Consider the following 14818-nt stretch of genomic DNA (forward strand, 5'->3'; position numbering starts at 1 on the left):
GAGGATGATATGGGTTACAAGAAACAGGAATTCCAACACAATATCTGGGATCTTTAGGAATTTCAATTTTGCTGAAGCCTAAATAGCAAGGCGGGGGTGAAGGAAGAGCTGCCCCTCCCCCAGCCCCACACCTACACTGTCTGGGGTCCAGAGAGAATCCTTCTAGCTCGCTGTCACTCTCTCCACCATTGCTCCCATCTTAATTCCTGATAAGCGGACCATCCACATAGAGGATACTTCCAGAATCTTGGCCTCTCAGTTTCTTAAACTCCTCTCCCGCTCTGATCCTGATTCTCCGCCCTCCCTCAGCCACTCGCTTCCACAGTCTTACCCTAGACCTTGTCATTAACATGACTGCAATCTTCCCACGCCCAGGTCATCACCCCAAGCTTCCAAAATCTCCTCCGGCCTCACGCTCAGTAGTGAGTTTTCTCCCATTTTACCAAGGAAGCAGCGGCAGTCGGAAGAGAGCTTCTTCCACAATCACTCTGCCCGCCCACCAGCCTCTGTGCCCCCAAACTCTCCCCTCCTGCCTGTTCTCTGCTAAGTCATCCCAGAGACCCTGAGTTAATGGGTTAGGGGTGTGGCCTGGGCTGGAGATCTTTAAGTGCTCCCAGATGACTTTAACGTCCACCCAAGGTTGAAAACTGCTGTCGTAGATGAATGACCCGTGCTCTCCCCTCTTACCTACACAAGGATGTTGTTCCAGAAATCGTTCCCTCCCTCCCAGCATCATTCATCTGTCCCTCCACTGGCTCTTTCTTATCAGCTACGAACATGCTCTTAATTCTCCCAATTTAAAGAAAGCTTTTCTACCCCATTTCTCCCTCCAGCTACTGCTTCACTGCAAAACCTCTCTGAAGGGTACTTGTGTCTGTAATTCCTCTTCTTCCCTTTGCCCCATGGACCCACCAAGGCTGTTGCTATCACGTTCACCAACGGTCTCCTCAGGGCTATAGCCTGTGGCCGCTGCTCGGTCTTCGACTTCAGTGACAATCGGCAAAATTTGTCACAGTGACCACTGCCTTCTCCCTAGAATGCGTCCTCAAACTGCCTTCCAGGATGCTACATTCTTCTGGTTTTCCTCCTAATTTGTGACGGACCCTTCTCATCCTTTCTTGGTTTCTCCTGTTATCTGACCCCTTAACACTGGACTGCCCCAAGGCTCAGGCTTTGGACCTCTTCCCTAACCATGTTCATTCTCTTGGGACCCTCATCCAGTCTTGTGGCATTGATACTTTCTAAACATTGACTGCTATATGTGCATTTCCAGCCTAAACGCCCGATGCCTACATCCAAGTGCCAACTGGACATGTCTTCTTGAATGTCTAGCAAGCATCTCACATGCATCACGTGCAGAATGGAGCCCTGACCTCTTCTCAAACACGCTCCTCCCGGCATTTGCTCCATGCCGTGAGTGCACGGCAGCTCCGTCCTCTGGGGGGGCCGGGGGGGGCTCGGGCTCAGTCCTTGTAACCTGCAGGACTGCCACACCCAGGGTCAACCTGAGAGCAAATCTCAGTGGCTCTGCTTTCCAAGTATACTCAGAATGCAACTATTTCTCACCATTTCTATTACTACCTTTTATTCAAATCCAGTCTCTGTATCACCTGAGTGATTGGACAGCCTCCCGTCTGGCGTCCTCGCTCTTGCCTTGCCCCCTCCCATGGCTGCTTAGCGTGGCAGCCGTATTGGTCCAGTTCCATGTAAGTCAGATCATGTCTGTCCTGCTCAAACCCTCCAACATTTTCCCATCTCATTCACAGTAAAAGGCAAGGCTCTCAAAATAGCCTACAGAGCCCTGCGTGGTCCCTTCTCCCCGCCCCCCATCCACACACAGGCTATTATCTCTCTGACCTCAGAGCTTCCAGCTATACATAGGCCCGTAAACCCGGGGCCTTTGCACTGGGTGTTCCCTCCTGACCCCACTCCCATAGCAAACTTTTCATCTCCCTTCCCTAGTTTTTATAAATTGAACTTTTTATTTGGGGATAGTTGTCAATTCACATACAGCTGTAAGAAATAATACAGAGAGGCCCTGTTTATCCTTCAGTTTCTCCCAGTGGTGACCTCTTGCAAAACTATTGTATAATACACAGTGAATATGTTGGTCATCTGTGGCTACTGTAAAAATTACCACCAGCTAGGTGACTTAAAGCAATAGAAATTTATTCTCTCACAATTCTGCAGGCGAGAAGTCCCAAACCAAGGTGTAGGCAGCGCTGTCTCCCTTCCGGGGGCTCTAGGAGAGAATCTGCTCCTTGCTTTTTCCAGCTTCAGGTGGCTGGTCCGCTGCACCTTCCTCTCCTCTGTCTTCACATCACCTTCTCCTGTGCGTGCGTGCCCACGCATGCGTAATCTCCTTCTGCCTCTCTCTTATAAGGACACTTGTAATGACATTTGAAGCCCACACGGATACTCCAGGATAATCTCCTGATCTCAAGATCCTTGATTTAATTACATCTGCAAAGACCTTTTCTCCAAAGAAGGCAGCATTTACAGGTTCTGGGCACTAGGTTTGGACCCACCTCTGGGAGCCATTACCAACTTCGCATAGCAGTGAAGACAGGACCATTCCCATCACCACAGAATTCCTCAAGTTGCCCTTTATAGCCACACCCACTTCCCTCCCATCCCCACTCCCTCCTTAACACCTGGCAGCCGCTAATCTGTTCTCCATCGCTGTAATGTTGTCATTTCAAGAATGTTGTATAAATGGAATCACACTGTATGGAACATTCTGAAACTAGCTTTTTTTGCTCAGCGTGCTTATTTTGAGTGTCACCTGGGTAGTTGTATGCACCAATAGCTTGTTCCTTTTCATTGCTTAGTGGGAGCCCATGGTATGGATGTGCAAGTTTGTTTAACCCACCACTCACCCACCAAAGGACACTTGGGGGGCTTCCAGGTTGGGGCTGTTATGAATAAAGCTGCTATGAACATTCATAGGCAGATTTTGGGGTGAGCATAAGTTTTCATTTCTCTGGGACAAATGCCCAAGAGTGCAATTACTGTGTTAAGCGAGTGTTTAGTTTTATAAGAAAATGCCAAACTGTGTTCCGGAGGACCAGTTTGCATTCCCACCAGTAATGTATGGGTGAGTTGTTCAGGTTCTCTACATCTTCACTAGCATTAGGTATTGTCACTAGTTTTTATTTTAGCCATTCTGATAGTTTCTAGTCTAATGGTTAGAGGTAGTGAACAGCCTTCTATGGGCTTATTTACCACCCTTATGTCCTCTTTGGTGAAGTGTCTGTTCATGTCTTTTGCTCATTTTCTGATTGGATTGTATGGAGTTTTAAGCATTCTTTGTATAGTCTAAATACTAGTCATTTGTCTGATATGTGTTTTATACATCTTTTCTCCTATCCTTTAGCTTTTATTGTCATCTTCTTAGCAGAGTCATTCAAGAGCAATTTTAAAAATTATTTATCAGTTTTTCCTTTTATGGATGGTGCATTTGGTGTCAAGTCAAAGAACTGTTCACCTTGCCCTAGATCCCAAAGATTTTCTCTGATATTTTTTTCTAAGGGTTTTATAGTTTTATCTTTTACATTTAAATCTGTGATCCATTTTGAGTTAATGCTGTATAAGGTGTGAGAGTTAAGTGGCGTTCATTTTTGTATCTTTGGAGGTCCAGTTGTTCCCACACCATTTGGTGAAAGGTTATCTTTTCTCCATTGAATTGCTTTTGCACTTCCGTCAAAAATCAGTTGAGCATATTTGTGTGAGTTTATTTCTGGGTTCTCTGTTCTGTTCTATTGATCTACATATCTGTCCCTCTGCCAATATCCCATTGTCTTGATTACTGTAGCTATAGAATAAGCCTCAACATGGGGGAGAGTGATTCTTCCACTTTATTCTTCTTTTTCAAAAATGTGTTAGGTACTCTAGTTCCTTTGCCTTTTTATATAAATTTTAAAATAATCTTCTCTTTATCTACAAAAACTCTTGCTGGGATTTTGATAGGAATTGAGTTAACCTGAATATCAATTTTGAAAGAACTGATGTCTTTACTAGGTCAAATCTTCCAAACCATCTACATGCTATGTCTCTCCATTTATTTCGGTTTTCTTTGATTTCTTTCATCATCATTGGGTAGTTTCAGCATATAAATCCTGCACATGTTATATTTACACTAAATAGTTCCATCTTTTGAGTAATTGTAAATGGTATTTTTTTTTTAATTTCGGTGTCCACATGGTCATTGCTAGTACATAGAATGCTATTGATTTTTGTGTCCTTTTATAATCTGTGGCCTTGCAGAACTCACTTATTAGTTCTAGGAGGTTTGTTTGTTTGTGGGCTTTTTTTTTTTTAAAGATTTATTGGGATTCTCTGTGTAGACAGTCACGTCATCTTCAAATAGGGATACTTTTATTTCTTCTTTAGGATTTCTATGTCTTTTCTTTCCTTTTTTTGCCTTGTTACTCTGGCTAGAACTTCCAGCAATGTGTTGAATAAGAGTAACGAGAGTGGACATTTTTGCCTTTTTCTGGATCTTAGGGGAAAAGCATTCAGTTTTTCACAGTTAAGTGTAGTGTTAGCTCAAGGTGTTCTGTAGTTGCCCTTTATCAAGTTGAGGAAGTTCCCTCTATTCCAATTTTTCTGAGAGTTCTCATCATGAATGGGTGTTGAATTTTGTCAAATGCTTTCTCTGCATTGATTGATGTGATCATTTGATTTTACTTCTTTAGCTTGTTAATATGGTAGGTTACATTGATAGAGTTTTAAAAAAATATTTATTTAGTTATTTATTTTGGCTGCTCCGGGTCTTAGTTGAGACACGCGGGATCTTTGTTGCAGCATGTGGACTTCTTAGTTGCGGCATGCAAACTCTTAGTTGCAGCATGCATGCGGGACCTAGTTCCCTGACCAGGGATCGAACCCGGGCCCCCTGCATTGGGAGGGCAGAGTCTTACCCACTGGACCACCAGGGAAGTCCCAACATTCATAGATTTTTTTTTTTTTTTTTTTTTTTGCAGTACGTGGGCCTCTCACCGCTGTGGCCTCTCCCGTTGCGGAGCACAGGCTCCGGACGCGCAGGCTCAGCGGCCATGGCTCACGGGCCCAGCCGCTCCGCGGCATGTGGGATCTTCCCGGACCGGGGCACGAACCCGCGTCCCCTGCATCGGCAGGCGGACTCTCAACCACTGCGCCACCAGGGAAGCCGGATAGATTTTTTAACATTGAAGCAGCCTTGCATGCCTGGAATGAACGTCTCACATATTTTTCTTACTTGGTGTCTGTCTTTCCCATTTGAAGTCAAGTTCCGAGCAGGAAGAAACGTTTTGGTTCATTTTATTCATTGCTGTATCCTAGTCCCCAGAACACCACCAGGCATACAGTAAGCTCTCGACACCGACCGACTCGTCGAATGAATGAAAGAACAGTAGAGCTGTGAAGAGAATTCCCCAGATTAACGTGAAGGGGGATTCCAGGATGACAGCTGTGGGCAGCCAGTCCAGGTGGAACAGGTCAGAAGGCCCCAGAAGAGCCTATGGAGCCTGAATGCCCTGAGAAGAGGTCTGGTTAGTCTGCAGAGCTTTGGGGTTGATTTGATAAGTACCTAGAAAACTAAGCAAACAAACAAACAAGCATTTTTTAAAAAAAGGTAATTATTATTGTGGTGCATGCACACAATGGAATATTATTCTAAAAGGAAATGAGCCCTCAAGCCACAAGGAGCCATGGAAGGAGGAGCCTTAAGTGCACATTTCGAAGTGAAAGAGGCCAATCTGCAAAAGCTACATCCTGTGTGATTCTAACTATACGACATCCTGAAAAAGGCAAAGCTATAGAAACAGTTAAAGATCAGTGGTGGCCAGGGCTTAGGAGAGGGAAAGATGAACAGACAGCACGGAGGATTTCAGGCAGTGAAACTACTCTGGATGGCACTATAATGCTGGATACGTGTCCTTATACGTTTATCCAAAGCCAGAGAATGTACAACACCAAGAGCGAACCCTCACGTAAACTATGGACTTTGGGCGATTGTGATGTGTCAGTGTATGTTCATCAGTAGTTACAAGTGTACCCTTCTGCTGGGGGATGTTGATGATGGGGGAGGCCGTGTGTTGGGGTGGGGGGGCTCGGGGGTATATGGGAACCTTTCTACTCCATTTTGCTGTGAATCTAAAATTGCTCTAAAAAATAAAGTATTTTTTTAAGCTAATTATGAACTCCAGAGAAAACAGAAGTTGCCCAGGAGAAGAAGAGAACTCACAGTTCGCTCTATGGGTTCAGTCAGGACCATGTCCAGGTATTTGTGGCGCCTGAAGTTTATACAATTGAGGGAGGACTCTTTAAGAAAAGAAAAGCACTGGGCTTCCCTGGTGGTGCAGTGGTTGCGAGCCCGCCTGCTGATGCAGGGGACACGGGTTCGTGCCCCGGTCGGGGAGGATCCCACAAGCCGCGGAGCAGCTGGGCCCATGAGCCATGGCCGCTGAGCCTGCGCGTCCAGAGCTTGTGCTCCGCAACGGGAGAGGCCGCAACAGTGAGAGGCCCGCGTACCGAAAAAAAAAAAAAGAAAAGAAAAGCACTAAATCAGAAAAAATCTGATTACCTCTTAGAGCATTTTCTGGAATCTTTGTACCTTCCCTGTCCTGGTCTGTGGGTATGTTTGGGGTACAATGAAGCAGGGAGGGGGCTGACGAGTCCTGGAAACCCAAGGAAAGCCCAGGACTCCAGAAGGTACAGCAGCCCCTTGCTGGTGCCCACCAGCCCGGGACAAAGCACAGACTCCTGGGCGAGCACCCTGGACCCCCGCACCGGGCAGGCTCCTTCGCCTGCCCCTTCAGTTCACCAGGCCGGTGCCTGGCTCCTCAAGACTCAGCTCCATCAGAACCATTTTTCTTAGATTCCATATATATGTGTTAGCATATGGTATTTGTTTTTCTCTTTCTGACTTACTTCACTCTGTATGACAGACTCTAGGTCCATCCACCTCACTACAAATAACTCAATTTCGTGTCTTTTTAGGGCTGAGAATAAAGATGCAGATGTAGAGAATGGACTTGAGGACCCGGCAGGGTGGGGAGGGTTAGCTGGGACGAGGTGAGAGGGCAGCATGGACTTATATACACTACCAAACGTAAAATAGATAGCTAGTGGGAAGCAGCCGCATAGCACAGGGAGATCAGCTCTGTGCTTTGTGACCACCTAGAGGGGTGGGATAGGGAGGGTGGGAGGGAGACGCAAGAGGGAGGGGATATGGGGATATATGTATACTATACGTATAGCTGATTCACTTTGTTATACAGCAGAAACTAACACACCATTGTAAAGCAATTATACTCCAATAAAGATGTTAAAAAAAAAAAAAAAAGACTCAGCACCAAGGCTGCCTCTTCCATGAACGAACTCCCCACCCTCTTCCCCAGAGTTGCCTGCAGGGGACATGGGAAGAAGCCCAACGGACATGGATTTGAACCCCAGCTCTGCCACGTGTGAGTTACATGGCCTCGGACGTGTCACTTGACCTCCCAGAACTTCGTGTTTTATCTTCTGTAAATGCAAATAATAATGTCCGTCCTGCAGGGCTGTTGTCAAGAACAAACACCTGATATAATGCTGGACACGTGGTGACGGTGAGGAAACACGTCTTTCTTAGTTTTTTTTGGCGGGGGGGTGGGGCACGCGGCGTGTGGGATCTTAGTTCCCTGGCCAGGGCTTGAACCCGTGCCCCTCTGCAATGGAAGCGTGGAGTCTTAACCACTGGACCACCAGGGAAATCTCACATCTTTCTTCCTTTCTAGTAGCATTAAAAAATTTTTTTAAATTGTGGTAAAATACAAATAAAAGAAAATTTACCATCTTAACCAGGTTTTAAGTGTACAGTTCTGTGGCATTAACTACGTTCACATTGTTAATCACCACCGTCCATCCACAGAACTGTTTTCATCTAGCAACACAAATTCTGTCCCCATTAACACTAACTCCCCATTCCTGCTTCCCCACAGTCCCTGGCACCCTCCGTTCTACTTGCCGTACCCGCCCCCAGCATTGGGGCTGGCCTCTGTGACTGGACTCCTTCCTTCTACCTGGTGTAGTGAGCTATTTACCTATATTAATCCCCCACCTGGTCCAGCGGCGTCTCATATCCCTGCCCCACAGAGCCTAGTACAGGGCCAGGCCCACAGTAATACCGGCTCCAGGAAGAAGTGCAGAATGCCTGAGGGAGATGAACAGACAAAGGGGCCCGTGTGGGTTCATGGGTTTGTGGTCTGATTTTGCATAGTGGGTGCTCAGAAAATACTGAAAGTCTAAAAGATGATATAAACGATTTTTGTAAACTACATATTTTTTGAATGGGTAAAATATTCTAAATTCAAAAGAAAACACAGTGGAAAGTAAAGGTCCCTCCACCTCTGTCCTCCAGCCCCTCACCAGAGGCAGCTGCTGTGACCAGTTTCTCCTGTATCTGTCCAGAGGCCTGTGTGTGTGTGTGTGTTCGTGCACTTACACACACACCAGCACGCTTTACACACTGTTCTGCACATTTTCCTTTTATTCTCTTGTCTCATCTTTGAGATTCGTCTCTATCCTTCTCTATCAGTACATAGAGGGTTTCCCTACTGGTCTTTTTGCCTTGTTTTGTTTTGTCTTTTGTTTTTGTCCACACTGCACAGCCTGTAGGATCTTAGTTCCCCCACCAGAGATCGAACCCGGGCCCTTCAGCAATGAAAGCACAGAATCCTAACCACTGGGCCGCCAGGGAATTCCCTCCCTGCTCTTTGATATATTCATTGAGTGGTGTATTTATCTTGTCACCTGTTTACACTGGTCACATGATTTGTTTACTATGTCACCTGTTGATGAACCTTCAGACGTTTCCAAGTTCTTGCTGTTCAAGCAGTAGTACAGTGAACAACCCCAGGTCTCACGCACGAATGATTGAATTTTGTATATAGTTGTGTGTATGTGTTAATCCCAAACTCCTAATTTATCCCTCCCCCCTCCCGTTTGGTAACCATATTTGTTCTCTATGTCTGTGAGTCTGTTTCTGTTTTGTAAATCAGTTCATTTGTACCATTTTTTTAGATTCCACATCGAAGTGATTTTCATATGACGTTTGTCTTTCTCTGTTGCAGGCAACAGAATCGTATTCAGCCTTAGAAGGAAAGAAATTCTGACCCATGCTACAGCATGGATAAACCTTGAGGACTTTACACTAAGTGAAATCAGCCAGTAACACAAGGGCAAATACTGTATGATATCATTCATATGAGGTATTCAGAGTACTCAGATTCACAGAGGCAGAGAGCCCGTGGGGCGACCAGAGCGGCCTATCTAGCTGGACGTCCAGAAAGGGCTTCTCTTGGCCGCCAGAGTCCCTGCAGAGACAGGAGTAAAGCTGGGAGGAACCCAGATTAGACCATGGGTGTCAAGTGCATAATGGGGTGGGGGGCATGGGTCAGAGCCTGTCCCTGAACCTGGAGTGGAACCGAAGCCCCTCCCCACCCCACAGGGTGTGTGTGTGTGTGTGTGTGTGTGTGTGTGTGTGTGTGCGCGCGCGCGTGTGTGCGTGTGTATGGTCCTAGAGTAGGTAACGCCTGCGGTCACATCAGACGCTCTGACGGTCTATGTGAATCCACGGGCGCGTAGGTGCATCCACAGACCCGAAGGCACATCTGTGCACAGACTGCAGATCACGATGGGCCCGGCAAGGGCGCGCCGCGGTGCTCCTAGCCTGGCGATCACATATTCGGATGGATGGGGCGACGCTGCCTGCTCTGATCCCTAACTCATTATTAAGCTCCTCGCTCTTTGCAGACGCTCCCTGCGCCTCCCCCGCTCAGGGCTGCAGCGGCGCAGGCGCCGGGGCCGAGCCGAGCGCCGAGCTGGGAGCGAGCAGCCGCGCTCCGGGCCAGGGTCCCGGGGGAGCAGGTGAGCGACCCGCGCCGCGCGGTCCCCAGGCCGTTGGAGGAGACGCCGCGCCGCCGCGCCGCGCCGGCAGCCCGGCCTTCCCTGCTTGGCAGTACCCGTCTTGCTTCTGTTGGCATCACCCCTCCTTCCCTTGCCTGGCATCCCTCCGCCCCCCTGCCTGGTATCTCCTCTCCTCCCGTCTGCCTGGCGTCCCTCCCCCCACCCCGTCTGGCATCTACCCCCTCCTCCCCTTCCTGGCACCTTCCCCTTACCTGGCACCCCCTTCGCCCTGCCTGGCTTCCTCCTCCCCTTCTCCTTTCCTGATTCCCCCCCCACTACTGACTCTCACCTCCCCCCACTCCCTTTCTTGCCCCTCTTCCCTGACTGGCGAACTCCCATCCCGCCTCCCCTCTGGTTCTCCCCTTCCTCCCCCCTGCCTGGCATCTCTGCCTCCCCCCCCTACCTGGTACCTTCACCTCCTCCTCCCCTGCATTTGCCCTCCTCCCCACGCCTGTCACCTCCTCACTGCCTAGCACTTTCCCATCCCTCTGACTGGCATCCTCTCCCTCCCCTCCTCCCCCGCTGCTTGGTATCTGCCCTCCTCCCCTCTGCCTCGCACCTCCCTTCCTCCCTTGTGTCTGGCACCTCCCCTCCTTCCCCTCCCCTCCTCCCCACCGCCTGGCACCTGCCCTGTCTCCACTTGGCATCCTCTTGCCTGGACACCTCGCTCCCTTCAGATTGTCCCTCTGTCTCCCACCTTCCTGCAGGGCACGTCCTCCCAGCCCTGGGCTGCTAACATCTCCCCTGCTGGCATCTTCCTCCTCTCCTTGCCTCCCCTTCCTCCTCACCTTCTCACAGTGGCCCTCTGGCCAACACCAACTACACGTGACCCTGAACTGCTCTCAAGCCCCGCCCCCGTAGGTACAGCGCTGCCCCCCCATCCCCCACTCCCCACCATCTGCCCAGGGGCTCCAGCTCACAAGTTGGGCTCTGACCCCAGCCCACAGTCGTCCTGCTCTTGCATGGGGGTGAAACCAGGCTGTGCACACAGGGAGGGTTCCACGTGAGCTGAGCAGAGTACAGAGCAGGTCGGCTCTACCTGCCGGCCACCCCTAGACTCCCTTGGGATGTCCCTGAGCTCCAGAAGTCGTCCAGGTCCCAAGCCGGCTGGTGGTCCTCCTCCAGCTATTGCCAAGGCCCCCAGGTTTGCCTGCTCCGCCAGGGCCTGGGCTCTGCCTGGATCCTCTGCTCTCGTCCATCTGACTCTGTCCTGCAGGACCCGCCTCTGACGGCTTCCTGCGCTCCCACTGCTCCCACCCCACACTCCTCCTCGTGCCACCCAGCCGGGCTGGCCCTCGCCTGCCCCCGCGTCCCTTCCTGCACACCTCCTGCCTTCCTCAGACCGTGCCAGGGAGTGGGTCCACGCAGCAGGCCCCTCAGCGTCCTCAGGCCCATTGTGAGTCTGCCTCTGGGGCTTGGGGTCTGGCCCGCCCCTCCCACTGCCCTCTCCTTTCAGATCCTCCTCAGAATGGCCCTTGGTGCTGCAGGCACGGTAGGCTCTGGGCCCGGGCACCGAGGGGGCACTGGATGACTCCCCCACTGCAGGACGCAGCCACCTATGACTCCAGGCCTTCAGCACCCACCCGCCGTGGCACAGGTAGGCGCTGTTTCCCCCACCAGCCCAGCAGCAGGAGCCCTGGGGCTCCACTGAGAGCTGGTGGCTCTCAGCCTCTGGTCACGCTCCATGGCCCCCTCTTGGCGCTTCTGCCCCCATCTGGACCCGTGGCGGTGCCTCTTCTCATCCCCTGTGACAGCTGGAGCCTCTGCCCAGACCCTGCTGCCGGCTCCCGCCACCGTCGCCCTCCCTCTTGCTTAGCGCGCCCTCACCTCCCGCCGTCCCTGGGCCCTGCCTCTCAAAGCCATTGCAGACAGGGGCGAGTGAGCCTGGAGCCAAGGTTTTGGTTCATGTGAAAATGGTCTAGTGCTCTGGCTTGTTCCACTTCCTCCCCAACCCCAGACCCCCAGACACACCTCCTTGCCCTCATGTGTGAGTGAGTGCACCCATGTGCCCAACACCCCCCACGCACGTGTGCACACATGCTTCCTGCCAGTCGGGAGGAACAGGAACCTGCTGAGCCCTGGCACAACTTGGGCTCCAGAAACCTACCCCCAAACATGTATGGCGAACACCTGAAAGCCTTCCAGGCTGCAGGCAGGGCTTTGTTCGGGTCAGGAGGGGTGCTGGTGGCATCCCAATTCAGGGCCTCCGGGGCAGCCAGCCCTGCACTGGCTCAGAGGCACTCTCAGGCCCATTGCGCATCAGCTGGACCCTCCTGCGCCTCCTCCGGGCAGCGTGAGAGGAGGACAGCCTAGCTAGTCCCACGTTGGGTGCCCCTGGTCCAGGAGGAAGTGCTGAGTCCCCACGTGAAAGGCCACCTGCCCCAGAGCCCCATCCGTCTGTGGGGAGGGAGGGGTTGGAGCTGGGTCTGAAGCCTGCAGTCTGGTCTGAGCTCTGCCTGTCCAGCCCCACCCGTCACTTTGGCCACCTCACCGGTGGGAGTCACCTGGCAACATATGGGATGCTCTCAGGGCCCTGGAGGTGTGAGGGACCCAGTCCCCGCCCTCAGGCCGGCAGTCCAGGATGGGGAGCAGACTTGGCCACCCCACAGGAGGTGCCGGAGTGGATGACTCAGGCCTCCGGGCCCTGACAAGGGAGACGTCAGGAAAGCCCTTCGTAGGGGCAATTTGAAGTTGGCTTTCAGAGAACAGGAAGGTGGGGTAGGCTGGTGACTCGGGGGCAGGGGGTGGGCTGAATGAGAGTGCTTTTCTCAGCTTCTCCTCCCTGAGAAGGGGCAGAGGAACTTGCTTTCCTGCCTGGGCCGCTCTAAAGGCCAGGGCAGCCCTGCCGCCTCTCTACCCCACACCCCTCTGGCCGGTTGGCCCAGGGCGGAATGCTGCAGGGCACTGGCTGCAGGGGAAGCCTGGCTGGCCCAGAGCTGGGAAAGCACTGGATGGCAGAGAGACCATAACCGGGTGCTGGGCCCCACAGACACACGTGCAGTTCATCAGGGCCCCCAGACGAAGGTCCGACCCACTGGCCCACAACCTAACCACTGCCCTAGGTTAAGTGCAAAAGTGTTCCTTAGCTCGTGGGGTTGGTTTTTAAATGCAGACTCCTAGAGAAAAGGTGTGAGCTAGTATACTAAATACATTCTTCCCGGGCAGCTCTAAAGTTCTGGGGTGTCTGAAGGTGGAGGCCAGGTCGAATGGGGGGGGCTGGCTGATGGGGAGGCGGCTCGGGTCCCTGGGAGGTGCAGCAGAGCCAGGCCCTCACGTAGTGAATCCTTGTAAATTACAGCTGATTTGGGGTGCACTGAGATAAGCCCTCAGGGGCTCCCCAGCAGCAGTAGGTGGGTGCCCTGGGCTGTTTCTGTCCTTGCCCAAGGGGGATGATCTACCTGAAGGGATGGGCGGTGGGGGCGGGGAGGCTTGAGAAGACTGGGGGGTTGGGAGGCTCTGGGAGCAGTGAGTACATCGTAGTGACACCTGGTCCCCGAGTGGCCCCAATCACGAGGTTCAGTCTAGGATTCCTGGGGAGTCAAGGAGCCCCGACCTCCCCATGTGATGAAGGTGGTGAGGGGTGAGGTGCTGGGGGAAGTTTCTGGCATTTTCTTTTGGAGTCGCGTTGACGTAAACTTGGCCTTCATTCCGCGCATGGGTCGCAGGCGGGGAGCCGACTTTGACGCCCGGTGGCTTGGGCACGTGCTGTCATTTGGATGCTCACAGGCCCCATGCTAGCGTCTAGACAGCACGGGCGGGCGGCATGGGCCAGGCATGCAGCAGCTGGAGGCTGTCTTCGCCCCGAGTGCCTGCGGTGTGATTGCAAGTGAGAGCTCGTTGTTAGTGAGCGTTAAGTGGCAGAGGTAATGAGCTGGGGTGGCACCAGGGGGAGGTGCCACCGGAGGACGCAGAGCCGCAGACACGCAGGATGAGCAAATGGCTCTCCTCTTTGGTTGGACTTTGAGCCCTCTTGAATCGCTGCTCCAGAGGGTCCATGGGGGGCATTTGGCTGAGGGAGACTTTGGGGGCAGGGCTGAGGCTCTTTGGGATATGCAGACCCTCGGTAACTCGTAGGGACCCTACGGGGGAGTATTTGGGCCCCCGTAGCACACCTCAGCCTGGCCCACCTCTCGATTTGCTTCCTAAGCTGTGAAACCCATTCCTCTGTGCCCCAAACTCACTTCCAGGAAATTTGAGAAACTGTCTCATGAGCATGCGGCCACTCATGCCTTTACTGGAATTTACAAACTTGGATCATCTCCCATGTCAACCTTCCTTCCAGACTGAAGAACGTTCTGGGGCTTGGAGTGAGGAACAGTATGCTGTGAGGGGGGCGGGGGAGAAAAGATGCAGGAAGATGTACTCGCCTCATTCCAAAAGAGCTTGAGGTAGTTTGCAAAGACACACATAGTGAGGAAATCAGGACAGAGGAGCGCAGGGTAGGGAAAGGATGTTGTAGCCAAGGATGAGGTGAGCAGACAACACGCAAACCATGAGGCCCGGAGCCCCCTCCCACAGCGGGGACACATGAGGGGTTACACTGCCTGTGGGACAAAAGTCAAACCATTTGCCCCAAACGACTGTGATTTCTGGCCATGAGACCCCGAGAAGTGTCTCCTGTGTGATGACATGCAGGGGATTCTGTGTGACAAGTTAAGCGATATCCTCAACAATTCCACAGCAGTTTCCTCGGGCTAAGCCCAGGGCTGACAGAACATCACACGGCTGTGCAAATACTGCTGACCGTGCTGGATCCAAAGATAAAATGTAGAACAGCTAGAAGAATGCACTGCCTGTTAACATTTACAACAAAGTTTCCAGTGAATATCAGGCAGCAGGCAAGTTTTTTTAAAATTGGGAATCAAGTACGGAGTTATCAATACATTCTTGG

At 51.7% G+C, this 14818-nt stretch overlaps 2 protein-coding genes across 4 annotated transcripts in view; both read left to right on the forward strand.

Annotated features, from left to right (window-relative positions):
- LOC117197190 (histone H2B type 2-K1) overlaps positions 1-14818 on the forward strand; it is a 100662-nt gene that overhangs the window by 24515 nt on the left and 61329 nt on the right. The gene's annotated exons all lie outside the window — the stretch shown is intronic.
- Positions 9642-14818, forward strand: part of SMARCD3 (SWI/SNF related, matrix associated, actin dependent regulator of chromatin, subfamily d, member 3) — a 33134-nt gene continuing 27957 nt past the window's right edge. The window contains exons 1-3 of one of the 3 annotated variants that reach the window (XM_049714477.1): positions 9939-10048; positions 10635-10788; positions 11384-11524. In XM_049714477.1, the coding sequence (XP_049570434.1) occupies positions 11486-11524 (39 nt within the window). In that variant the 5' untranslated portion in view covers positions 9939-10048; positions 10635-10788; positions 11384-11485. Of the gene's footprint in view, positions 9889-9938; positions 10049-10634; positions 10789-11383; positions 11525-14818 lie in introns of those variants that run through there. The other 2 variants (XM_049714476.1, XM_033408320.2) reach the window with 2 other exon arrangements.

The sequence above is a fragment of the Orcinus orca genome, chromosome 9 (genome assembly GCF_937001465.1).
Source record: "Orcinus orca chromosome 9, mOrcOrc1.1, whole genome shotgun sequence".
NCBI lineage: Eukaryota > Metazoa > Chordata > Mammalia > Artiodactyla > Delphinidae > Orcinus > Orcinus orca.